At 38.0% G+C, this 25,416-nt stretch overlaps 2 protein-coding genes across 2 annotated transcripts in view; both read left to right on the plus strand.

The window, feature by feature from the left end:
* Positions 1–12,162, plus strand: part of NUP133 (nucleoporin 133) — a 29,349-nt gene extending 17,187 nt beyond the window's left edge. Inside the window, exons 18-26 of the mRNA XM_034428361.3 lie at positions 747–989; positions 2,579–2,712; positions 3,982–4,140; positions 5,692–5,827; positions 5,958–6,076; positions 7,566–7,646; positions 9,176–9,240; positions 11,564–11,652; positions 11,943–12,162. Of these exons, the coding sequence (XP_034284252.2) occupies positions 747–989; positions 2,579–2,712; positions 3,982–4,140; positions 5,692–5,827; positions 5,958–6,076; positions 7,566–7,646; positions 9,176–9,240; positions 11,564–11,652; positions 11,943–12,082 (1,166 nt within the window). The 3' untranslated portion in view covers positions 12,083–12,162. The remainder of the gene's footprint in view (positions 1–746; positions 990–2,578; positions 2,713–3,981; positions 4,141–5,691; positions 5,828–5,957; positions 6,077–7,565; positions 7,647–9,175; positions 9,241–11,563; positions 11,653–11,942) is intronic.
* Positions 12,163–18,206: 6,044 nt separating this feature from the next.
* Positions 18,207–25,188, plus strand: ACTA1 (actin alpha 1, skeletal muscle). Its single transcript, XM_034428357.2, has 7 exons — positions 18,207–18,732; positions 20,485–20,625; positions 21,219–21,543; positions 22,475–22,636; positions 23,501–23,692; positions 23,806–23,987; positions 24,730–25,188. The coding sequence occupies exons 2-7, from the start codon at positions 20,497–20,499 to the stop codon at positions 24,871–24,873; spliced, it is 1,134 nt and encodes a 377-aa protein (XP_034284248.1). The 5' UTR covers positions 18,207–18,732; positions 20,485–20,496; the 3' UTR covers positions 24,874–25,188.
* The last annotated feature ends 228 nt before the right edge of the window (positions 25,189–25,416 follow it).

Consider the following 25,416-nt stretch of genomic DNA (forward strand, 5'->3'; position numbering starts at 1 on the left):
AAGAAACCTAGAAGAAGCTAATGGTCACAATAGAAACCAGAAGATTGTGAATTCTAGTCCTTCCTTAGGCATGAGAGCCAGTTGAGTGACCTTAAGCCAGTCACTCACTCGCTCAGCCCAACCCAGCTAACAGGATAGTTGTTATGGGAAAAATAAGAAGTATTATGTTTACTCCAGGGGTGAAATCCAGCAGGTTCTGACAGGTTCTGGGGAACCAGTAGCAGAAATTTTGTATAGTTTGGAGAACCGGCAAATACCACCTCTGGCTGGCCCCAGAGTGGTGTAGGAATGTGGATTTTGCAGTATCCTTCTCCCGGAGTGGGTTGGGAATGGAGATTTTGAAATATCCTTCCCCTGCCATGCTCACCAAGCCACACCCACAGAACCGGTAGGGAAAAATTTTGAATTTCACCCCGGTTTACTCCTTGCATTACTTATAAAGTAATAAAGGTGGGATAAAAATCTAAAAAACCATGTTTGAATGAGTATGGGAACATAAGTTGATACTTTTGAGCTCTATCATTTTTTCTTTTATGAATACAGTTTTTTCTGGTTGTTTTATGCCCATTCTTCTTGCTGGAAAGTCTGTCTGTTGTTCTACTGAAAAATGCTGCTTTACTTTACAAACAATTAATGTATTCACATATGCATTTTCATTTTTACTTGTAACTTATATGTGTACTATAGTAGTGGTAAAGTTTCAAGCTGCATAAATGTCATCAAAATGTTTTTATGGTCTTCTCAAGCATCTGTTGGCGTACGAACAACAATAGTGCAGCAACATGAAATCATTCTGAAGAAGGTTTATCCACAAGCTAATAGTAAGCTTCGTAGCACCGTGACAGAACAGCTGGTGGCACTGCTGGATTGCTTTCTGGATGGCTATGTTTCTCAGCTTAAATCTGTGGACCGGCCTGAACATCAGGAACGTTATAACAGTCTGCTGGTAGAATACGAACAGAAAAGAACGGAATTATTGCTACCATTACGTAAGTGCTGCTGTTTTTGTACAAGCTGATGTTTAAATTCCTAATAATAGTTTGCCGATTTATGCAGTATGAAATAAAAAATGGTTACAGCATAAAAGCCAGAGGGATAAGAAGAGCAGAATATATTTAGGTTTGTACCATATAAAATCTGGCATATGAAACAAAAGCAAATTTTCCCAAGGTGTTACTCTCTTTTCAGTTATATTTTTATTCTAAAGTTGAAGTTGCTTTTTCTTTTTTAAAAAATAGAGAGAGAGAGAGAGAGAGAGAGAGATTGTGGGGGAAAGTATTCATAAGAATTACTATCTAATGTAATTTTGCATTCAGTCAGAATTATCAGATACTAATTTTTTAGTTAAGACAGGAGCATAACTTTTTTCAGATAGATAGTCACTTACAGTAATATATCAGGAACTGTTTTAGGCAAAATAGGCAAAAACTTAATTTGATTTGATTTAAATTTAATTAGATGTAACTTTATGAAGCCCAGCAGATGGCAGCATGTATTTGACTTTGACCTATCTCAAAAACCTATACAGCCCTTTAAGATCTGCTTATTATTTAAATGGGAGATCACAGGGAAATCCCTCAGTTCAAGGGTGGGCTGGCAAGTTGAAGAACTCTTCTGGAGAATGATTAATGCAAACCACTTAGATACTGTTGCCAGGAGCCTAGATGGACATGGATATGTTCTTAGCAGCAGTCAGACTTCACTTGGGGAAGTTTTTACTTAATGGGATTATTCTCTGCATATTTAATAATTGCCCCTTTCTCTCATATTAAAAGTAACAATTTCGTAGTCAACTTTGGAATGACTTTGTGAATACCACCAAGATTTTTTGGAAAGTATATGCAGCTCTCAGGACTTGGGTTATAGCTTCACAAATGGATAGACAAGAGTTAAGAACAGTTCTTAATTCACTTTGGTTACTTGTTACTTTGCCAAATTCCAGTTTTGCAGTTTGTGTTTTTACAGTACCCTTGCTTGTAATAAAGCTTCCTTTGAACAAGGGAATACACCATGAAGTTCATGGAATATAAGAAAAAGTGAATTGAATTATTTCTTTAAATTGCATTTCTGCTTTATATAAAAAATAAAATGGCATGATAGTGCTTGTTTCTGTATCATCTCATGGACTCTATTTCTAATAATTGTTGGATAGTTATTAATTACCCACTTTGCTTACTCTCAATTTGTTGTATATGGATATAATATTATAATGATAGCAATCTCGGTTTTATTTTGTTTTATTTTGATTCAGATTCAGTATTTTGAGACTGGTTACAATGTATTAATTGTTGTTGTGCTTATACACCTCCCAGAATCATATTATGTTAAAAGATTGACCGTATAAACTTCTTAAATAAGTAAAGAGAGATAAAAGCCAGAATTTGCTATAGAAAGAAAAGATACTATCTGTCTACTTTGAGGGAGTATAATGTCCAAATATCTGATAGATGCTTTGTGCATAAACTGTATTGTGAAGAAAATGTTTTTTTAATTTGACAATACTATCTTATCTACTAGTGATTACAGGGTAAACATGTATGATCTGTTGTGTTTTCTGTTTTTGTTGATTTTTGCACAGTTGTTCTCAAACAATATCAGCAAGTTGCTGCTCTTGCAGAAAAATATTGTGACTTTGATATTTTGGTACAACTATGTGAACAGACTGATAACCAAAGCAGATTACAACGCTACATGACCCAGTTTGCTGATCAGGTGAGTATTAAAATTTTTACATAGTGAAGTTTTGTCATTTAAGTCAGCGGTGCCAAACCTTTACAGTTTGGTGGCCTGGGGGGAGAAGAACTCCATTTGTGTGAGCAGTGGGTCCACGCATTCGTCACTTGTGCAAAGGAAGATTCACACGTAAGCACAAGATGGCCACCATTTGAGCGAGCCAAGTCAAACTACACACACCCGCATGTGCACCAGTCAGCCGATCGCACAGCCTGTTTCCAAACAGGCCACGGCCTGATAGTGGGCCGCAGCCTGTGGGTTGAGGACCCCTGATTTAAGTTCAATACTTATATCATTTTAATTTCAAATGATACTTTTTTCCACATAGTTTCTCTAGAGCAGCGGTCCTCAGCCTTTCTGGCTTGGTAACCTGGCCGGGGGGGGGAGTGGGGGGGGAGAGGAGCTCCATTTGTGTGAGCAATGGGTGCATGTGCTCACCACTCGCACAAAGGAAGGTTCACACACCAGCGCAAGATGACCATTGCTCACACAAAGGAAGTTTCATGTGTGAGCACAAGACGGCCACCGCTCATGCGAGGGGAATTTTGTGTGTGAGGGCAAGCAGCCTCCGCTTGTGCAAGGGGAGCTTCACACGCAGGCACTGGCCCACTGCTGCGCCGCCTGGTTCCGAACAGGCTGTGCCCAGGAGTGGGCCATGGCTGAGGGTTGGGGACTACTGATCTAGAGGATTATCTGTCTAAAATGTCCTATATTCTTTCAAGTTGTAGAGCATTATAGAGAGAATTGTCAATTTTATCTTTATTCAAAAACGCTATTTGTTCCAGTACTTGAACTGGAGAAATATGCATTATAAGCCAGGGTACAGATGTGCATTCTGCAGATATGCCAATTAAGCAAATCAAGTCTCATGGGAACGTTTAATATAACATAAGGCAAAGGATCAACAGGTATTTAGCTGCTTCAGGGTTCTGATTTATTCCTGCTTTGGAAATAATCACTTGATAACTAGCAGAGGAGCAATTGACAGGGCAAGCTAGAAAATAATGTTAAACCAGGACAACAGCTTGCCCTTTTGCATGTTTGAAGATATATTGAGCATTGACATAAGGGAATAAAAAATTCATTTTTTTCAGATTAAACCATAGTAATAGATGCTTGTTGGGAGCCAAGCTGTAAAAAAAGAAATAAGCGTTTTACACTTTTAAAGATCTATACTTCTGTTTCATAAGAAAACCATACTTGGCAAAGCAGATCCTTATGCATATACCGTATAATTTTATTTTTTAGAATTTTTCAGATTTTCTGTTTCGTTGGTATTTGGAAAAAGGAAAAAGAGGAAAACTGTTATCGCAGCCAATCGCTCAGCATGGCCAGCTGGCTAGCTTCTTACAAGCTCATGAACATCTCAGTTGGCTACATGACATCAATAGTAATGACATGGATAAAGTATGCTTTAAAATAATACAAACTTCTTACCTTTCCCTTAGTCAAGGAAATGCATACAATGTACATCCTTCTTCCCTCTTTCTTGGTCCACTTGGGAAACATATAGAAACTGGTAATATAAGGAACAAGTAGTAACCTTTGTGCAATCATGCAAACTTTTTGGTTGGTTATTTTCATTTTTAAAAAAATAATGTTTCATTTTTTAAAAAATAATGTAAATTGGGATGGGGGAGGGAGGTGGCATTTAAGAGGAGCAAGTTTCTTTCATGAGGATAGTGTGAATATTGCGGCGAGGGGAGGGGGGTTGGTGCAGCGCCAATCAGCTGTTCTAGGCAGTGGGGATCTCCACCGCTCCCACCTGTTCGCCGGCAATCGGTGGTGAATGGGCCATGACGAATGGGCTGCCACTGGGGCAAATGAGCTGTGGTGATCCCCGCCGCCTAGATCGGTGGTATTCTGGGAGGCAAATCCAATCACTAATCAGCTGCTTGGCAGCAAAGGCTCCAGTGTTTCCCAGTGGCGGCAGCAGCTCAGCTCAGTTGACCAGTGATGGGCACAATGGAGCAGAGCCCTGACAAGCCACGTGCTGGGGCTGCGATAACGTGCTGAAGCTGACCAGGCTGTTTGCTGTTTGCTGCAAGGACGCTAGCTAGATGAATACTGGATGGATGCTGGGAGGCAGAGGCAGATTTTTTTTTCTTGTTTTCCTCCTCTAAAGCTAATGAGTGTCTTATAGTCAGAAGCATCTTATAGTCCAAAAAATACGGTATTTCCTTCCAAAATACAGAAGCCGTCGTTATTTATTTTACTGCCTTTTATTGTTTTTACAAATAACTGAGAGTGTGAATATATCAAACACACCTTCCTCCTCCTATTTTCTCCACAACAACAGCCCTGTGAGGAGAATTGGGCTGAGAGAGAGTGACTGGCCCCAGTTGGCTTCAGTGGCTAAGGTGGGACTAGAACTCACAGTGACTTGCCTTCTCGCCTGGTGCCTTAACAACTGGATCAAACCAGCTCTTTTTTTAGTGTGTTCTTTATCCTTATTATGAAACTGGTATTTTAAATATTATGATGTCTCTTCTCATTTGTGCAGAAGCTCAGTTAAAATTTAAATAATGATGCATGTCAGTAATATATTTTGTAGTAGTTCTTGTCTTGATGGTTTTCCATTTTCAATGACTATTTTAATCTTTAAAATCCTTATCCTCTTACCTTAACTTTTTATGTTGTTCCCAATAATTGTAGAACACAGCTCAGCAGAAAAGAGGATTTTCCTTATCATCTCAGAATTTGAATATGTAGTTATGAACTAATAATTTCAAGTACAACTGGTTTGGGAAATCTGTATCAATTTTTTTTGGGATATTTTTAAGTAACTTTGTGATTTAGGTCTCTGTATCTATAAATATTCTTGAAATGGAGATGAGCAATGGTCTCTAGAATCAGACCCAACTGGACAGGAGAAACCTTTATCTTTACCTTTTTCTTCTTCTATAACTTTACTCTTTCATAACTTTATCTAATCAGAACTATGTTGTTCACTCTTAGGCTTACAGAACACTCCACAATTTAGCAAATACCGAAACAAGATACTTTGCGAAGAAGAAAACTCTTCTTGGATTAAGTAAACTATCTGTGCTAGCTTCCAGTATATCAGATGTGATGCTTAATGAGAAAATTGAAGGTACTTTTTAAACTAAACTTTAAAACTATGCCATGCTTATACACAGAATCCCTCTATTTCTGGTCCTCATTGAAATGGTTCTATTGCCACTATCATCGGTAATGATTCTTTTTTCTTCCATATATGCAAGAAATCATTGAACAAGAATGTTTTTTACTGCATCAAGAAACCCTTCCTGAACAGTTGTTGGCAGAGAAAAAGATGACTCTCAACGAAATGCCGGTTTTAAGTGCCCCACAGCTCATTGAGGTATTTACCATATTTTTAATGAATGGGATTTTTGCATCTATCCAAAGGAAATTCCATTTTTAGAAAGAAAGCAACATTATCCATTGAAAAAGAGTTTTGTGTTGAAGCTAGTATGAAACTTGCTCTGAAATTCTGACTTCAAAGCCCGAACAGTAATGTGTCAGTGTCTTACGTACAGTGTATGATGAACAGTATCATTGACTTGAATATTGTGCACTTGTTTGGAAATTAGCCATCCCAGGTTGTTACTTACTTTCCTGCAGTTGTACCCGCTTGCCTTGTATCAAAGCAATTCAGCTTAGTATGGTTCAGCTATCTCTCAAATATGAAAACCTCAAATTTTCATTAGTCAGAATGACCCATAAGTTGTGTGGCTGGGGATACTTTTTAACAAAATGTTCATAAAGCCATCAATGTATGTAGAGTAATAGCCCAAGAGTGTATGAACATTTGAATGTTTCTTTCCCCATCACATGTACTTGCACACAAAAACTTGGTGCTGTCTACATCGTGTTTCAAAATATAAAACCACTTGTGGGTGGATAAATCTTAATTTAGTACTCTCCAGGTTTATCACAAATAATTCTGTATCGCTATTACCTCCACAGTATTATATATAATCTTCAAGTTATCCAAAATTGAAAGTAATTTTATAATTGCAAGTTACTACAAAAGAAAACGTATCAGTATCTTTAAATAATGATTTGAGGATTCAAGTACAGGTAGTCCTCGATTTACAGCCACAATTGAGCCCAAAATTTTTATTGCCAAGTGAGACATTTCTTAAGTGAACTGTACCCCATTTTACGACCTTTCTTGCCACAGTTGTTAAGTGAATCATTGCAGTTGTTAAGGTAATAACAGAATTGTTAAGTGAATCTGACTTCCCCATTGACTTTGCTTGTCAGGCGGTCACCAAAGTTGATCACATGACCCCAGGACACTGCAACCGTCATAAATATGAGTCAGTAGCAAAGTGTCTGAATTTTGATCATGTGACCATAGGGTTGCTGCAACTGTTGGAAATGTGAAAGAAAACAGTCATAAATCACTTTTTCAGTGTTGTTGTAACTTCAAGTGGTCAGTAAATAAACTGTTATAAGTTGAAGACTACCTGTACTGGCAATGTTCCTGAGATAGATAGTTGTGCTTTTCTGTGCTTGTTTCATTCACTTACATGCAAAAATTAATGATTTAATTGACCCTTAGAGTCATGTTAATATGCTATAAGACTCATAACCAGATGGCCAGATTTACCATGGTGAAATAGGCATCCACATGAATTGAATAAGTTATCATTTATCAATCTTACACACAATGGCTATAACATGGAAAGTATATCTAAAAGTTTATGCCGCTCCCTTATTCTCAATGAAATTGAAGCATATTTCTGTGAAAAATAGTTAAAATACAGGGTGATTCCCCTCCACCCGCACCCCTCCATCCCACAGCACGTTCTAATTTTTGTGTTCATTATTTTATACAATAGCTATACATATGTGATGAGAACCGGAAAGCTAATGAGTATGACTTCAAGAAGGCACTGGATCTACTGGAATATATTGATCAGGTATGAAATTTAATTGGAGTTTCAGTTGTATGTTACTGATTTTCAGAGAATGGGTATACATGATTATACAAATTCTTTACGACAGTTGATAGAATACCTCTAAGAGTTCTTCTAAGTACCACTTAATGCAGATAATCATTGTTAGATCCATTTTTAATAATGGAGGACCCAGCTTGGGAAAGTATTGTTATTAGTAGTATTAGTATTATCCACAATTTTATGAATTTTTGTTCCAGCCATTTATTTATTTATTTAAAGTATTTGTGACAGTTCCTCTTTGCAAAATTTCCAAAACGATTTACCAAGTTATTTTTAAAAATGCAAAATAAACTTTTGTAAAATAATGATAATAAAAGTTTAAGAAAGGTTAACATAAAAAATACTGAACACACCAGTTTAGGATATGGCTTATTCCAGAGGGTAGATTATTTCACAGGATTATTGCCATCTCAGTAAAGGTATATTGATGACTATACTGGCTCTAAACATATTGTGTCTATTTGCCTCAGTACATATGCATATTTCATCCACAAAAGCTGGTAAAAAGGTAGAGCTTTGTCCATGAAGGAAAAAAAATAGAGTGCAGTCTTTCCTCTGCATAATGTAAAAGGAACCCTTTTTCACTGCCCAACTCAGGAAGATGACATTATTTTTTCATGTGTTACTTATATTCCACATTTTCTTCACATATTCAGGTTAGTCCTCCTACAATTTTTCTTTACAACAACTTCCTTTGAGATAGATCAAATTGACCCAAGAGTGACCAAATCAAATCACCAATTGAGCTTTTGGAGCTAAGGGTAGACTAGAATCTGGGTGTATTGTGTCCTGATCTAACACTTAACCAGCACATCATGCTCTCTCACTGATGTACAAAAAAAGAGGCTTAATCTCACATGATAAACACATACATACACACTGCTCAAGTAATCAAAGATTGCACTGTACAAACAAGTTCTGTAGAGCCATATGGAAAGCTGGGATGCCCTATCCTGTTTGTATGTGAAAGGATACATTGTAAATGGCTGTTGCTGAATTAACTGTCTGAAGCATGGCAAGGGAACATTCGGATAGTATTGCATTTCACCCACAAGCTAAAGCCAAGAATTTAATCAAGTATGTTCATCTCTGAGAAAAAAAGTCTTTTCTTAAAATCCAACTGTTTTTTACCATTCTGGTTCCTGTAGAACACAGAGAGTAGTTACACGTTGCACAAGTTTCTGTGCTCCCAGTCTCTGGCTAACCTGTCGTTTTATTGTCTACTTGCCAAATTATTCAGATGGATAAAATAGCATTGCCCCTACTTTGATAACACTCATAATGCTATTGTGTAGCTTATCCCTTTGTTTTCTCACATTGCTTCATAATTTCTTAAGCCTACAATTTTCTGAAATATATTCTTTAAAACACATCATTATTTGTTACGTTGTTTGCTAGAATAAGTATTCAACCAAATATGATTATAATGTATAATTTATTTCCTGAAATTTCAAATGCAATTTAACATTATTTCTTTTTTTTTTATGAAGGCCGAGCAAGTGGACATAAATTATCTTAAACTTAAAATACTTTGTAAAGCTCTCCTGAGAGATGGGTAGGTAAAAGCAGTTTAATTTGTTTAATGTATTTATTTACAACATTTGTATCCATACTTAGGCAAAACAGTTCCTAGAGCAGCTTCCACGAAATCAATAGAAAATGAAATACCATAATCTCTATTTTTTGGTCTTTATTTTCAAAAGATTTAACAAGGGATGGGGGCAATGGAAAAACAGATAGATTTGGATACCAGTTCTTAAAAGTATAATACAAAAGGTTGAATGCAAGCAGTTTCTGAACAGGTAGAGAGAAATTAGGCTAAGTCTTCCAGAAGAATTCATGGATTGGCTCTGCTTTCCATCTCTCCTTCCACTTTTGAGGGCATCTTTGATGTCAATTAATATATTTTTGGAGTAGCCTTCCAATATCTTCCAATTTCTAATATCAAACTGAATACTTAGGTAGAACATTCCAAAATCAGGGCACCACTGTCAAGAAGAGATTTCCTTTATGGAAACAGCAAGTTGATAGAATAGTAGATGTTCCTTGAGCAAGTGAAAGGCTATGCAAGGATATATGTTTGATAATCCTTAATTAAACTATTGGAAAGGCTGGAATTATCTCATTATAAACTGGGGATTCACTAAAAGTGTACCAGTTTCAGTGAAGATACATCTAGCTTCTCAACTGTTAGCTTTTAACCATTATACCATTGTATTCCTTTTAAACAATCTTTGTACATTCCATTCAGCTAAATGTTTGCTTAAAAAATAGAAATTGCCTTTCTGTTTGAAGGTCTATCATTCCAGATAAGAGAATCTGCTTCCATCCTCTTTTGAAAGGCTACTCACTTTTCTGAACTACTCATGTTTAGTTTCCAAGTTTTGAAGGAGTAGATGAACAGATGATGAAAAGACTCAGCACTGTGCTTTTGACTGGATAAAAAACAATAACAGTGACTCCCCTCAGAATCTCTTGGGATTGTGTAAAATACCTATTCCAAACAAATATATTGACATAGTTCAATTGGATGTGGTTCAGGAACAATTTGGGGAAGTTGTTTAAAGTAGAATTTATTTTGAATAAATTCATAATTATGTCCAGTCTTAATCTCAAAATGAGTTAGGTATTGATCCTCAATTGGATGCCACCATTTCTGTTTGTCCAGTTGTTGATCAGTTCGTATAAATAACTATACAAAATTATCCTTATTCAGATGTCCTCCTCATTATCAAGGCATTTCTGAATCAGATACCTCAAACTACCTGCCCTATAGGGATGTGCATAATTTTTTTAATGCTACTCTACTCTATAACTATATATGGCAATAGAATTGTTGGGCAGTACCTGAGGCTTGTGGGAAACACACAGTGACTTCCTAACAAGGTAGTGGTTTTTTTGTTCCTCATTCATTCTGTTCACTATTTCACTTTCAAGATAAGTAAATAGCTAGGAAGGAGAGTATTATGGAAGAATGTGTTTCCCTTTGCCCTGGTTTAATGCAGATTAAAGTCAGCCACATTAAACATTATAATAAATGGATTAACAAGAAAAAACTTTTTAAAAAATGCATTAAAAATATATTACTGAAATAGAGGCCTCTTTCTTGCTAAGGACTTTAATTGATTCTGAATTCAAATTTCAGCATTCTCTTCCTTTAGCATCCAGCAAAGCTACCTTCTCAGGGGAAGTCTAGGCAATAGGACCAGTTAAACTGTCAATGACAGAATGTACACTTGGGACATGGACTAAACTTCCTAGTCACAATAGTATAATGCAGCAACACAGACATATTAAATAATTTAGCATTAAAAAGCTGACTATTTCAATTGTAGATCACTGACAATGATGATGAAGAAAAGTGTACTGCTTTTTTTCATGCCAATTCTATATTAGAGAGGCCACCCCTGTTCTAACTCTTCCATCCATATGTTTCACCAAGTCATGTATGCTTTAATTCTAATGAAATATATGGATATGATTTTATATTGCCTAAGTAAATTTTCACCTTGCCTTTCCCTCTACTTTGCTCCAGCATTCTGTACAAATTGGGGGAGGCTACACTAAGGCTAAGAAAACTCTGTTTCCTGATTAATACTTTTCCTCTGGTAGAAGAATCTAGTTGCATAGTTCTGAATCTTTTTTAAAATCTATCTGTAACTTTTTTCCTTTAATTATGAAACTTAATCATTTTATATTTTAATACTACATTGAAAAACAGAAATACTTGCTGAAATCAGAAGAAAATAATAAAGGATGCAAATTAAAATTTGAAATATAAACGTAGGAAAAAGTCAGTGAAATTCAGATTAACACATTGCATGTTATTCATTTTTACAATATATTTGTTTTGGTTCTTTTACATTTTGACATTATAGCTGGTCCAATTCAGAAGGCAAAGATGATCCAATTGAAGCATCTAAAGACAGTATATTTGTGAAAATACTACAAAAGCTGATAAAAGAAGGTATATTTTATTGAAATATATTCAGAAATAATTTGAATCTCCTGCTTAAACATTGTCATGGAAATATTAGTTATACATCAAAGATATATAATATAATATTACAGCCATGAATTTAGTACAGTATGCTGGCCAAATTAAAGGCAGAAGAAATGCAATATACTTTAACATGCAGAGTAACTATAATGTTAGAGGGAAAAATCATTCCTGTTTAATTATGTTATGCTGAAATTAAGTATAAAGTTCCATATTGCCCAAACATCTATAATATTTAACAACTATTTCTATTGTAGGAGTTCAACTTAGCGAATATCTGCCTGATGTGAAAGATTTGATGCAGTCAGATGAACTTGGACATTTAAAGTACAATCCTTACTTTGAGTTTGTTCTGAAAGCAAATTATGAATTGCATGTTTTTAGAGATCAGGCATGAGAAAATTTAAATTTTAGTTAAGTGAGCTTTTTTTATATTGTGTATTGTTTTTGCAATAAAGTTTCAATTCTGAACAATAACATGGCTGATTCATAATTATTAAAAACTGAAGCCAAATCAAGGTTATGAAAGAAAGTTGAACAAAACATTAAACATTCTATAAACAGTCTGTTTATAAAAAGTTCTATAAACAATATATTTCTAAACAGTAATCCAGCTTCTTACTTGTGCTGCTGTTTTGTAGTGAATACAATTGTTCATGCAATGTGAGAAATGTTGATTTTTCCTCTTATAATATACACTTATATTCTTAAATATATAAATGACTAAATTCAAGTGCTCACCATGTAATGAAGTTCTATTACAATCTAAGTAATGACACGAAGGCTAGAAAGTAGTTCTGCAAGTGCTTCTCCTGGAAATGTCTCTTCTCTACTTGATGTTAGCTTGGTTTTGGTAGTTTACAATCCACAACACTTTGCCATGCTAATGCATAAAGAACAGATGGACTAAAGTAAATCAACTTAGTTCTTTAATCTGACAAAGATCACGGAATTGTCCCTGCAGCCTGCTCAACATGTACAGAATAATTGCAAAACCAATTTGCATCGTCTTACTTTTTTATGTCTTGGCTAAATGCCTCTAGAATTTGATCCAACAGCTGAGAAGGTCATAAGTTAAATCAGTTGAAGAGCATCCTATGTCCAGTTTTAAAAGTACAGCTACCATTCCATGGCTTCCTTTCTTGCTGTGCTAATAGAGCTCTAAGAATGGAAGAGCTGAATACATATGGAAGAATATACTTATCTCGAAATGTTCAAACCAATGTAGATAATGAACAATGCATTATCCCTACTGGAAGATTGAACAGAATATCTGAAGTATGTTGGGATCTTCAGAATATGTGATTGCAAAAGGAACAGGCAACCTCAAGTTATTAAAGTTAAAAAATTGAAACATAGTAATGAAATAAAGCTGACAAAAGATCACATTTTTATTCTGCTTTCTCAATTAAAAAGCAGTGAAAAATGCACTGGTCTGATTAAAGTCTTCCTAGAGCTTTTCATTTCAATCCAAACTATCATTTGCTTTTGATATATAAAGTGCTACATAATCTGAATTTTCTAGAAATTCTCTCTTGACGTTAACATTTCCCCAAAAGCTAAAACAGCTTTTCTCTTAATTATTCAGAATAAACAACAGGCTCTGAGTACATGAAAATGTGTTATCCGAGTATTTGTTATGAGTTTTTTATGAAAAGACATAGCCCGGGTTTTGGCAGTTTACTAAGAAGCTTATCTCGGTGAGTTCAACAGAATGTATTCTCATGGAAGCATGTAGTGGTATTAATGCAAAATCTGAACTGTGGAAAATTATTTCACTTAATGAGCAGCCACTGGAATGATATAGATACACATATAGGTATAGATATCAACAGCTGGCAATTTCATTCCAAAATAGTGCTATTTTTTTTCTTCCTGAAAAATGGCTGAAAATCATCTGAATCAGATGGTCTTATATTTAAAAAAATACAAATACATTTTGGTTTCAGTAGGTGTATTTGTTTTGTTGGAACCACTGGATTGATTTAATGAAAAACAATGGCTCAATTGAATGCACTCATGGAATATCTTGCAATAATTGCTATGAATTCACTGGAAAGTTGTTACCTCACATGATCATTAGGAAAAACAGGAGTCAGCACCATAAGCATCACATTAAGTTCCTAAATGAAAGGTGGTGTATAAATAAATAAAATATATGCATATTAATTCCTCAACAGTTATTTAAACTTACAAAAAAGGCAGCATTTGTAACAAATCACAGTGTGTTATTAATACTTCTGTCACTATTCAATGTCATGCAATAGGAAAGAGAATTTCTACTATACATTCCAATTAATGAAAACTCTGGGTGGCAAGACTAGTTTCACTACTAATTTAGTAAGCACATCCATTAATTTAAGAGAGAGTGTTTCAGTATCTAAGTGACACTTATAAAACCATAGTATGGTTTTGAATAGAGAAAGGTGTAAAGTTGTTACTTCTGTTGGCAGAAACTTGAGAAACTACAGTAATTTCTCCTACTGGGATGAGCTTTCCACTTACCCTTCTCTAATTGCTTGAACCTGATTGGATTTGTCTCTATTAATACTGGCTAAAACTTTTATGCAGTCATAAATCCTTCAGCCATAATTCCCAACTATGTTTATAGAGCAAATAACTTGCTTACAGTAATCAGGAAAAGGTTACTGTAAAAGTTTATACAAATGACATGGGGGTTTATAAAATAATCTGTAATAAGCATGATACTAACGTCTGCTTAACTTCAGGAAATTATAAAGGTGTCAAGTTACACTTACGTTAGTTATTAGTTTATTTTATACAATTTACTGTCCACATAGTCTTTAATAAAAATGTAAATTATAAGGTGTAAATTGTCCATCGGTGATAAATTTAATTTTACAGATTAATTTGATATACATTTACTTTTCAGTTTTGCAGTAGTAATAATTTGATATACTTAAAATGCTAGGTTTCACAGGATGCCTTTCAAGAATATGACATTAGGAATTCAAAATTTGGTTTTTCATTCATTAAACTTATTTTAATATGAATGTGATAATTTATTATTGAGAATCAGCTTTCCTTTCACTTTAGCATTCATCTTTGGATGCACGTACCCATTTTAAAAATGTTGAATTGAGATCCTTTGGTTTGCTGATCTTAGAGCAATTAAATAGATAATATGCATTTAATCATCCGTTAGATCATTAGTCTTTTAAATACATTTTAGTTTCGGTTTCTTCAAAGTCCTGTATAAAGGAATTTTATCAACAGTAAGAATTAATCCATTAAATCTAAAAGGGCTTTTGCTCTCCTAAAGTTGCTCCAGAACACAGGAACACAAAAACACAGGACTGTCTACAATGTCTTTGGGCAATTTCCTGGGATTGTATGCAGCTGTTTTAATTTCAAACAGTCACTAAAAAAATAGAACAGAACAGAATAGAATAACAGAGTTGGAAGGGATCTTGGAGGCTTTCTAGTGCAACCCCCTGCTTAGCAGGAAACCTTAGACCATTTCAGACAAATGGTTATCCAATCTCTTCTTAAAAACTTCCAGTGTTGGAGCATTTACAATTTCTGGAGGCAAGTTGTTCCACTGGTTTATTGTTCTCACTGTCGGGGTATTTCTCCTTAGTTCTAGGTTGTTTCTCTCCTTGACTAGTTTCCACCCATTGCTTCTTGTCCTACCCTCAGGTGCTTTGGAGAATAGCTTGACTCCCTCTTCTTTGTGGCAGCCCCTGAGATATTGGAACACTGCTATCATGTCACCCTAGTCCTTCTTTTCACCAAACTAGACATACCCAATTCCAGCAAGCATTCTTTATATTTTAGCCTCCAGTCCCCTAATCATTTTTGTTGCTCTTCTCTGCACTCTTTCTAGAGTCAACGTCTTTTTTACATCATGGCGACCAAAACTGAATGCAGTATTCCAAGTGTGGCCTTACCAAGTTATTATAAAGTGGCATTAACACTTCACGTGATCTTGATTCTATCCCTCTGTTTATGCAGCCTAGAACTGTGTTGGCTTTTTTGACAGCTGCAGCACACTGTTTGGCAGCTGCAGCACACTGAACTGTTGTTAGTCAAGAACTACCTAGATTCCATATGTTTTTGAAAGTAGCACGAACATGCTTGGACAGCAGTTCAGGAAACCTCAAAGCAGAAATGTTCAGTAAGAGCGAAGTATTAAATTAGGGCTTGTTCATTTTGGGGGGGTGGGGGGATATTGCTGGATATGCATATGTGCCTGCATAATTAATACACTCTTTTGCTTAGACCTGCCTGTAGGATTGCTGAAAATGTTGGTTACATTTGCTGCAAATACGTTAACTTTCTTTTAGAAATGCATCTATTGTCTTTTTTTCAACTAGTCATAGAATAAAGGAATAGAAGGAATATTTATTTATTATCCTGCCTTTATTATTTTTATAAATAACTCAAGGTGATGAACATATCCAACATACTTTCCTCCTATTTTCCCTACAACAAACCTGTGAAGTGATTTGGGGCTGAGACAGAATAACTGACTCAAAGTCATCCAGCTGGCTTCCATGGTAAGACAGGACTTGTGTTTATGTTTGCTTTCTAGCTTGGTGCCTTAACCACTACACCAAATTAGCTCTCTTAGGTCTCTCTGAGAGATCATCTAGTCCAATCTCTTGTCCAGTACACAGATAGTACATGTTTTCGAGAATGCCAAGACTACAGCTCCCAGAATTCCATCAGCGTGATTGGGAATCCTGGGAATTGCAGTCCTAATATATCTGACAAGTACCAAGGTGGAGAAGGCTCTCCAAGGGTTTCATTTTCATCTCATCTTCTCCATAATTGGCTGTTGTCATTGCCCATCCAAAAGGGGATTTTTACTTTCACCCTTCCTCCAATCCCAAAACTGCCATTAACCTCCTCCATGACCATAACTAGATGTGAATTGCTTTAGATTTTTTTTTTCTTTTAAAGTCATCTTACCCATGTGGTATAAATAGCATGAAGTACAGCGAACTCATGGTGTATGGTAACTCTTCAATGTGGTTGGCAGCCAGCCAGAGCCTTCGGTATTTATCATCCTCTATATATAAAACTGATTTTGCACAGCATTTTAAAGAACATTTAACATGTTCCTTTATAGTGGTTGGCAGTCCAGCCAAAATCCTGCTCTTCTTCACATACAAATACTTCAGAAATGCTGCTCCATGTACTCTGATCTTGACCGCTCCTTTAACAGACAACTGTTCTGAGAACTGGTGTTTTTGGCCAGAAGCCACAGACCTCGATGAATATTCCTCTTCAGCCATGATTGTCCAGGGCAAGCATGTTCATGATATAAAAATATTGCGCAATATACTAAAAGTAACATTAAAAAAAACACTTTGCAAATAGGATAGAATAGAATGTTCAGAACTGTGAAAGTAATCTAACTGTAACATGCTTAATCCGGTTTTGGCCCGTTTGAATCACCTGGGTTTATGTGTCTTGAAAATGTTGACCTGTGTTGTCAACCTGATCCTTAATGCAATAATGCAATCCAACAGCAAATAGCTTTGCTTTACAAGAATAATTTTCTGAAAATGTTTTTATAAGCATCACAATTACTTTGAGGTTGCTTGAGGAGATAAAAAAAAAAGAGTACATGTTATCTACTGAAATCCAACCAACACATTGTCACTTTGGGTTGCATCCTAAAAAAAAAAATGTGTATGGTTTCCCCGTAAATTAAGGCAAGAGAAGATGAGAATCCAGGGTCGAACTCAGAGCAGAGATGTAAAAGCAAACCTTTGGGATCATCACAGTAGCTTTAAAAGAATATATAGTGTTTTAGGGGATTTTTACCACTTGGTGTGGTTTTTCAAGGTGGAAAAACGGTGTAAATTCTGCATTTGTCTAAGGCACTAAGTGGACCATTTAAAATTTCCGAAGAACTTCTCAAAAGAGACTTTTTGGTCAACAGTCCTTGCCAAAGATCCGGAAAACTGGGTTCTTAGATCACGGGCAAGATCCAATTCAAGAGCCCAGACTTTTTTTGGGAGGGGGGGGCTTTAAGAAAGGGTGCTTTTGTCCTCACTTGAGGCGATGTAATAGCCATGTCCCATCTCTCTCACTGTTTTAATTTATTTGACAGACTTCTAATTGTAATTTTTCACTGCATATTCTTCGTTATTATTTTGTTTGTTTGCGATTTTGGGGTGTGAAGAAGGAATATCCTGGCGAAGATGGAAGAAAGGGCTGGGAGAAATTTGGGAGGTGGGACGGGCGAAGCGTGGGGCATTCTTCATCTTTAGAGCTAACTAGTCTAAAAAAAAAATTGTTTGGTAAGAATCAATTAGTACAACTAATTGTAACATATTCTTTTAAATAAATTGATTTATTCGATGGAAAAAAAAAATAGCCATGTCCCAACCCTCCTAAACAGATGCTCAAAGGATGGCGGGTTCAATCGAGCCGCGCTCGCTTTGCAAACCCAGGCTAAGTCCGCTGAAAGCCCCTCAAGGGGTCGACCAGCCGCGGCTACCCGCTTGTGCCTCTTCCACCCCGCAGGGCCGGAGGCGAGGAGGAGCAGATTGGGAGGGCGGGCCTCGGCCTTGCCAGCTCCGCTGCGGCCCTTCTGCCCGCCTTCTGCCCCGCAGCTTCCTCCTTCCTTCCTTCCTTCCTTCCATCCTTCCGCGGTCGGACAGGGATGCCCACCCCCGCCCACCCCCCCAACTCGTTCCTGGGGCTTCTGTCTCCTTTCCGGGCATGATGGCTCGGAAGATTATTTGGGAAGGGAGCTTTGGTGGCCGGGCGGGGGTCGCCGGCAGACAGTCCTTATACGGCCCGGCCCGTGCTACCTGGGTCTGGGCCAGGCGCTCCTTCTTTGGGCAGCCCCGCGGCCGAGCAAGGGGCCTGGGGGGCTCCGGTCCGGCCGCCTGGCCAGTCTCGATGCCCAGCACCCAAATATGGAGACATTCCTGTGGGTCGGCGACAGGGGAGGGGAGAAGCCAGCAAGGGCCTATATAAAACCCGCCGGACTTTTGCAAGCCCACCGACCAGCAGAGCTGGGAAGAAGCGGCAACCGGAGCTGAGAGCCAGGAACCAACCCCCAAGGTGAGTGAGGCCGGCAGCCGGAGGGTGGGTGCCTGGCCGGTTGGCTGCTCAGACAGGCAGGACCCGGAGAAGGAGGACCGGCTTCTCAGCGCGGCAGCTCTTGGGACTGGAGGAGGAGACTTGGAGAGTGGTGGGGTGGGGTGGCCGGTGGGGAAGAAGCTCAACCTCTTCAGCTTTAAACTCAACAAATGACCAAATCCTGAAGCAGCTTTGCTGCTTTTCCTGGATGGGTGGAAACAGATGCCTCTCCTGATTTTACTACCGTTTTATATGGCAAAAGGAAAGAAAGACCTTGCCTTTTGCTGGAACAACCAGGGGCAAGCTTTCAAAGCCAAGCAAGTAATAGTGGGTGACTCTGAATCAAAAGCTGAAGTCACTGGAGACCCAAAACGATGGTCCAAGAAATGTAGGCGCAGATCAGTGGTGGAAACAAGGTAGTTTTATCCAAATCGTCATTATTAAGCAGCTTAGAAGGAGTTGGAAATGGACAGCAACTGGATGGGCTAAAACTAATTACTGGAAAAGTGTAAGTGCCAGAACAATCAGTTTGTTGCAGGAAACATCTACATTTTATTAAATATATCTGTCAGATGAGACCTGACTGGGTTTATTCGTGGCTCATATCTCTTTAGTTCCAAATGTTAAAGAACAGTCTAACTAGCTGTCAGATGTTGTCATTCAGAGTTGGATTGGGTACCTGACAGTTTGAAGAAAGAAAAGGGTATCCTCAGTACAAGCTGTTGCACTTCTGTAAATCAATGTGTCTAGTATGCTGGGAAATCTGGCTTCATATTCCTATTTAATTATTTTCAAAATTCACAGACAATCCTTCAAAACTGGCCTTTCTCATGCGTTTTAAGAAATCAAGTCCTTATTATTATTTTTTTAATCGTATATTTTGCCTGGAGAAATAGCCCACATTTTGCCTCTTGCTCAAATTTGGTGCCCTTGGATGTGTTGTGTATATTCCTCAACCAACAATTTGTTTGGTGTTATGAAAGTTCTAGTCCAGCACACTTGGAGGATTAAAAGAAGAAAATCATCCCTAGTGAATTAATATTTGAAAAACAAAAAGGACCAACTTCAGTCCTCTTTTGCCATCCTCTGACATCCTGGCCACTTCAGTTGTGCATCAAAATTCAGTATTCTTCTCAAATAAACATATTTGACAATAGCACCACTGAAGTGAAGAGGTTTCATTGCAGTGTACGTGTGTAATATTTACACATGAACAATGTAATAAGGTAATCTAGTTGTTATTGGTCAATGTGTAAATTCTTTAGGAGACAACTTACTTTAGATTTATATTGTTTTTATAGAGAGGCTAAAATTACAACCCTGAACATATATTGATTATTTTAAATAGACTTCCCCTTGATCCCACTATAAAACTGCAGAAGTAAATCTTATTCAAACAAACAGGTCCTAATTCTAAATAAATTTGGTTAAGCTCCACCAATAATCTAGGACTTTTAATATGATTGTTACTTGATATTGCAGCTTTTAATGATCAATGGAACCAGCAGATGAACAGAGAAGGAGCTTTATGTGTTTTTAATATGGATTTCCCCCCCCCCAGTTTTCTCACTTATTAGTGAGAACAGCTGTAAGGGTGAACTATTTCACCCTGTCCTTTCCCTCAGTGAGGGAAATCTACGGAATTTATTGAGGTTGAGGTAGTCTTTGTGTTCTGAGCTTGCATAGCTTCCTGGTGCCTCCTGTGACTTTTATTGTTTTTTCTTCCATTCTTAGAAAGCCAACACCATGTGTGATGAGGATGAGACCACCGCACTTGTGTGCGACAACGGCTCCGGCTTGGTAAAGGCTGGCTTTGCCGGGGATGACGCCCCTAGGGCTGTCTTTCCCTCCATTGTTGGCCGCCCACGTCATCAGGTATGTTTTCCCTTTTCACCAGCTGTGCTTCTCTTCAACAATAGGCAGACTGAAAGATACAGCATATATTGTTTTAAATTTTACTTTGCTGGGAAGGTCTGGATTGTGACTAAGGGTGAGGAATTAGTAGGTCAGATGACCCATTGTATTTCCTTCCTTTCCCAACTCAGGTGGCTCCATCTGAAGCCACTAAAATTACCATGACAATATAAGTCACCTTAACTTCATAAGGTCTGCTATTTGGGGATCATGCACAGAAGTGAGTTACATTTTGAGACAGTTGTCAGGTCCCTGAACTGGAACTCCCTGTGCTATTATTATTTTGAAAAAGTGAATGTCCATCATAGCCCAAAGAGTCTACACTGTTTCAGATAAAGAATACAAGATAATAAATTGGCGCTCTGTAGAGATCATTGTAACATTGTCTAAATGATCTCTGAGTTAACTGCTTCCTTTACTTGTCCTACAATTTATTGTCTGTTTTGTGAAGAACTTAATAAGAAGAGCCTGATACTCCTTAGATTAATTTGCAATATGTAGGATAGAAAATAGACATTAGAAATTGCTAAGTATTTTTTCCTCTTTCTTCCTAGGGTGTCATGGTGGGTATGGGTCAAAAAGACTCCTACGTAGGGGATGAAGCCCAGAGCAAAAGAGGTATCCTGACCCTGAAGTACCCCATTGAACATGGCATCATCACCAACTGGGATGACATGGAGAAGATCTGGCATCATACTTTCTACAATGAGCTCCGTGTTGCCCCTGAGGAGCACCCCACCCTGCTCACTGAAGCCCCTCTTAACCCCAAGGCCAATCGTGAAAAGATGACCCAGATCATGTTTGAGACCTTCAACGTCCCTGCCATGTATGTGGCCATCCAGGCTGTGCTGTCCCTCTATGCCTCTGGCCGTACTACTGGTGAGTGCTGGTTGCTGGAAATAGAGAAGCAAAAGGCCGAGTTCCAAGGGAACTCCACCAACTTCTTTCTTTCTAAGAACAAGCTAGTCATAATCCAACTAGTCTAGGAGATACCCTGTGACTGACATGGGTTTAGGAACATAGACAAACTGAATTGTCTTATATTAAATCCATCTAGTTAAATAATGTTTCTCAGCCTCATCTACTCCTGATACTTTGGATTATATTGTCTGACTAGACTACTGAATTCCAGTAGTTCTGAAAAGACCCTGGTTGGAAAAGGCCAATTTATGTTTACTGGCAACGGCTTTTTCAGATACAATTTTTTTGATCATCTTTTTTTCTTTGTAGAATGGACTATTTTAACTCTTGCACAGTATGTTCCCTTCATGCCTTCAATGGCTGTTTATATTCCTGGTCCGTTCTAGGCAGTAAGACTTTGTCAGCCCATTATTTATTTATTTATTTATTTATTTATTTATTTATTAGTTCAATTTATATGCTGCCCTCCTCCGAAGACTCAGGACAGCTTACAATGCACTTATAGCAATAGCCTTCATTCTTTTGTATATACCTGCTTATTAGGGCTTTTGGCCCCCCCATAAGCGGTGTTTCTACAAAGTCAGCTTATTGCCCCCACAATCCGGGTCCCGGTTCATTAAAAGAATGAAAAGTTCAACTATGGGCATGACTAAAGTTTTCCCATAAAAATGTACATTGCCTCCATGTTTAGCCTACTGCTTAATAAAAGGGAATTCTTAACTGGCTAACATTGACTGTGGGAGTATTGGGAATCCCTCATGACTCCTGTAGTTGTGTTGTCTCTTCTTTCTTCCCTATTGCTATGTGTCCCATATCAACCTAGATCTGCAAGTTGGTGAAACATGTAGCCTCCATCGTTAAAAATTGTGTCTCTTCCTTTTTTCTGCAGGTATTGTGCTGGACTCTGGCGATGGTGTCACCCACAATGTGCCCATCTATGAGGGTTATGCCCTGCCCCATGCCATCATGCGTTTGGACTTGGCTGGTCGGGATCTCACTGACTACCTGATGAAGATCCTGACTGAGAGAGGCTACTCTTTTGTCACCACTGGTAATGATGGAACCTCCCAACCCTCTTCTGTTGCTCTAGTTCTTGGCTAATCCTGAATAGCTTGTCCATATTTAGAATTGGAAAGACCTTCTCACCAGCAGCTCTGCCCTCTAATTGCCCCTTAGTTCTTTGGGACACCACCTTGGAGAACATTTTTTTTTTGTCAGGACAAAGGAAAATACCACCTAGGCTTCTAAACCATCCCTAACAATGGAAGCTCTCTGGATAACTTTGGACCAGTTAGTTTCTTTTTTCCGTCCATGGGGGTATTACAAGATAGTTGCTATGGGAGGGAAAAATCGGAGGAAAGAATGCAACATATGATACTCCAAGCTTCAGGGTGGAAGCAGGTTAGAAATAAATTTTAAAAACGTAATATTGATAAGGTGGATGACACTTCGGCCTGTCTCCCTCATGGGAATGAGATTAATATGTTCAAGGCAGGAGAAAAAAAGTGATCAGGGCACATTTTTGCCTTAGTTAATTTAAGTGGGAGTGGGGAAAGGTTCCATGGGCATAGGGTGGCACTCACTAAAACAATAGAGTGAGTATGACGTGGACAGAAATGCAGAAGAATGTGGGTGATGCTTCCAAGCTCTTCTACACTGCAACGTTCATCAGACCCAGATGGTTGTGAGTTTCATACTCTTCCATCACAACCATAAAATAGCGTGTGAGTGTTGCTTTGTTGCTACAGCCAGATGTGTGTGTGCTTTTTAAAATTGAGTTTCAGGGTTATGCACCAGCTGCCTGCATTCTTTCCTCTTTACTATGCTCGTCTGTCCCCTCACCCTCCTACCCCTTTCTTTCATTCCGGGAGGACTTTTTTCTTTGGCTAATGGCTAAATTCTTCTCTCCCCACAGCTGAACGTGAGATTGTCCGTGACATCAAGGAAAAGCTGTGCTACGTGGCTCTGGACTTCGAGAACGAGATGGCAACAGCTGCCTCTTCTTCCTCTCTGGAGAAGAGCTATGAATTGCCTGATGGGCAGGTCATCACCATCGGCAATGAACGTTTCCGTTGCCCAGAGACCCTTTTCCAGCCTTCCTTCATTGGTAGGTTTCCTACTTAGCATTTCCCATCTTGTGATCCTTTACCTACGGAAAGTTTGTATGCTTGGAATTGCTATATTCCTCTTCTCATTCCTTTATTTTGTCGATGCCACCAGGTATGGAATCCGCTGGTATTCATGAGACAACCTACAACAGCATCATGAAATGTGATATTGACATCAGGAAGGACCTGTATGCCAACAATGTCATGTCTGGTGGCACCACCATGTACCCCGGTATTGCTGACCGTATGCAGAAGGAAATCACTGCTCTGGCTCCCAGCACAATGAAGATCAAGGTGGGCTTTAATTACACAACTTACAACTATGCAATGGAATATGGCAGATGATAAGACCATAAACAGCACCCTGAATTATAACACATAGTCATTTTTATTCCACCTATTACAATGAGTCCACTCTGGAACATGAGATAAATCTGGAATCAGCCCAGAGTATTACTAATGGGGCTAATCATGCAGAATTATTATCAATGAGTTTGGATCTGAATTAGCTTTGGCTATGTTCCACATCACTGTTTTCAGTGAAATTTCTTTTGAATGAGTATTTCTGGATTGTAGCCTTACATTTCCCTTCTGTCACTATCTGAAATCTTCCAGGATTCAGACAGATTAGGTAACTGATCCCTGTAGTTGATGAAGTCACCTACACGTTTTGCTGAACGCCTTAGCTTGCTTTTCATCTATTTCTGTTTGAAAAAAAAAATTAACACAATTTACAATAATTGGCAGAAATTCATGATACAGAGGGACAATACTTGATAGGAATTTAAGATACGAGATGCAGAAAGCTGTGGAGTTGTGTAGTGTTTTTTTTTTTTTTAAAGGATTGCATTAATAGTTTTAAATCCAAGCTTAGATTGCTTTGCACTTAAATCAGTATCTTGGTGATGGGACATAATGCTGTTCCATTGTCTATTTGAAATCCTCCTTGTGAGGTTCTGCTCTTGTTAATTAAGCATCTCTTGCTTTGTTGTTGCTTTTCCCACATTGGCTAAATCTTTCCATTTGCCTCTTTCAGATCATTGCCCCCCCAGAGCGTAAGTACTCTGTCTGGATCGGAGGGTCCATCTTGGCTTCCCTGTCCACCTTCCAACAGATGTGGATCACAAAACAGGAATACGATGAAGCCGGCCCATCCATTGTCCACCGTAAATGCTTCTAAACATGTTTACAGAAAAGATCACTTATTATTATTATTATTACTACTTGGTAACTACTCTCAGGATGACGACATTGTGAAGCGCAGGCTGTTGAACACCTGCCCAAGCCACATTAAGGTTCAATTTTATACCAATGTCTATGTGACGGTTGCTGCAGACGCCATGTGATACTGAGTGTTTGTAAAGTGTACATAAAATTAACTTATTTTACCTCATTTTGTTATTTCTCAAAACAATGCCCTGCGGAAGGAAACCAAACCAAAACAAAAAAATTTCAAGAAGCATTAAATCATCAGTCATTCTGTCATGCCCCAACACAGCTGGCTTTGGTGTGATTTATTACTCCGGAATGTTTTGGGTTGTAATATTTCCCTGCTCAAGTTAGATCACTACACGTGAAAGGGTTAGGGAGTAAAAGGGGTGGCAGTGCATAGCAGTGGCACACCATCTATAGGCTTTGATGGTAATCCTCAGTGTACACACATTTCCATAAATACAATGGAACAGGGCTAAGTTAACATGCATTTATCATTCCTATGACAGAT

This window comes from Pantherophis guttatus, chromosome 1, assembly GCF_059756535.1.
Source record: "Pantherophis guttatus breed Tessera chromosome 1, ASM5975653v1, whole genome shotgun sequence".
In the NCBI taxonomy this organism is placed as follows: Eukaryota; Metazoa; Chordata; class Lepidosauria; order Squamata; family Colubridae; genus Pantherophis; species Pantherophis guttatus.

Coding starts and splice junctions, on each gene's coding strand:
- ACTA1 (XM_034428357.2), top strand. CDS start 20,497: ATGTGTGATGAGGATGAGACCACCGCACTTGTGTGCGACAACGGCTCC. Junction 20,626..21,218: donor TTGGCCGCCCACGTCATCAG/GTATGTTTTCCC, acceptor CTTTCTTCCTAG/GGTGTCATGGTGGGTATGGG. Junction 23,988..24,729: donor CCAGCACAATGAAGATCAAG/GTGGGCTTTAAT, acceptor TGCCTCTTTCAG/ATCATTGCCCCCCCAGAGCG.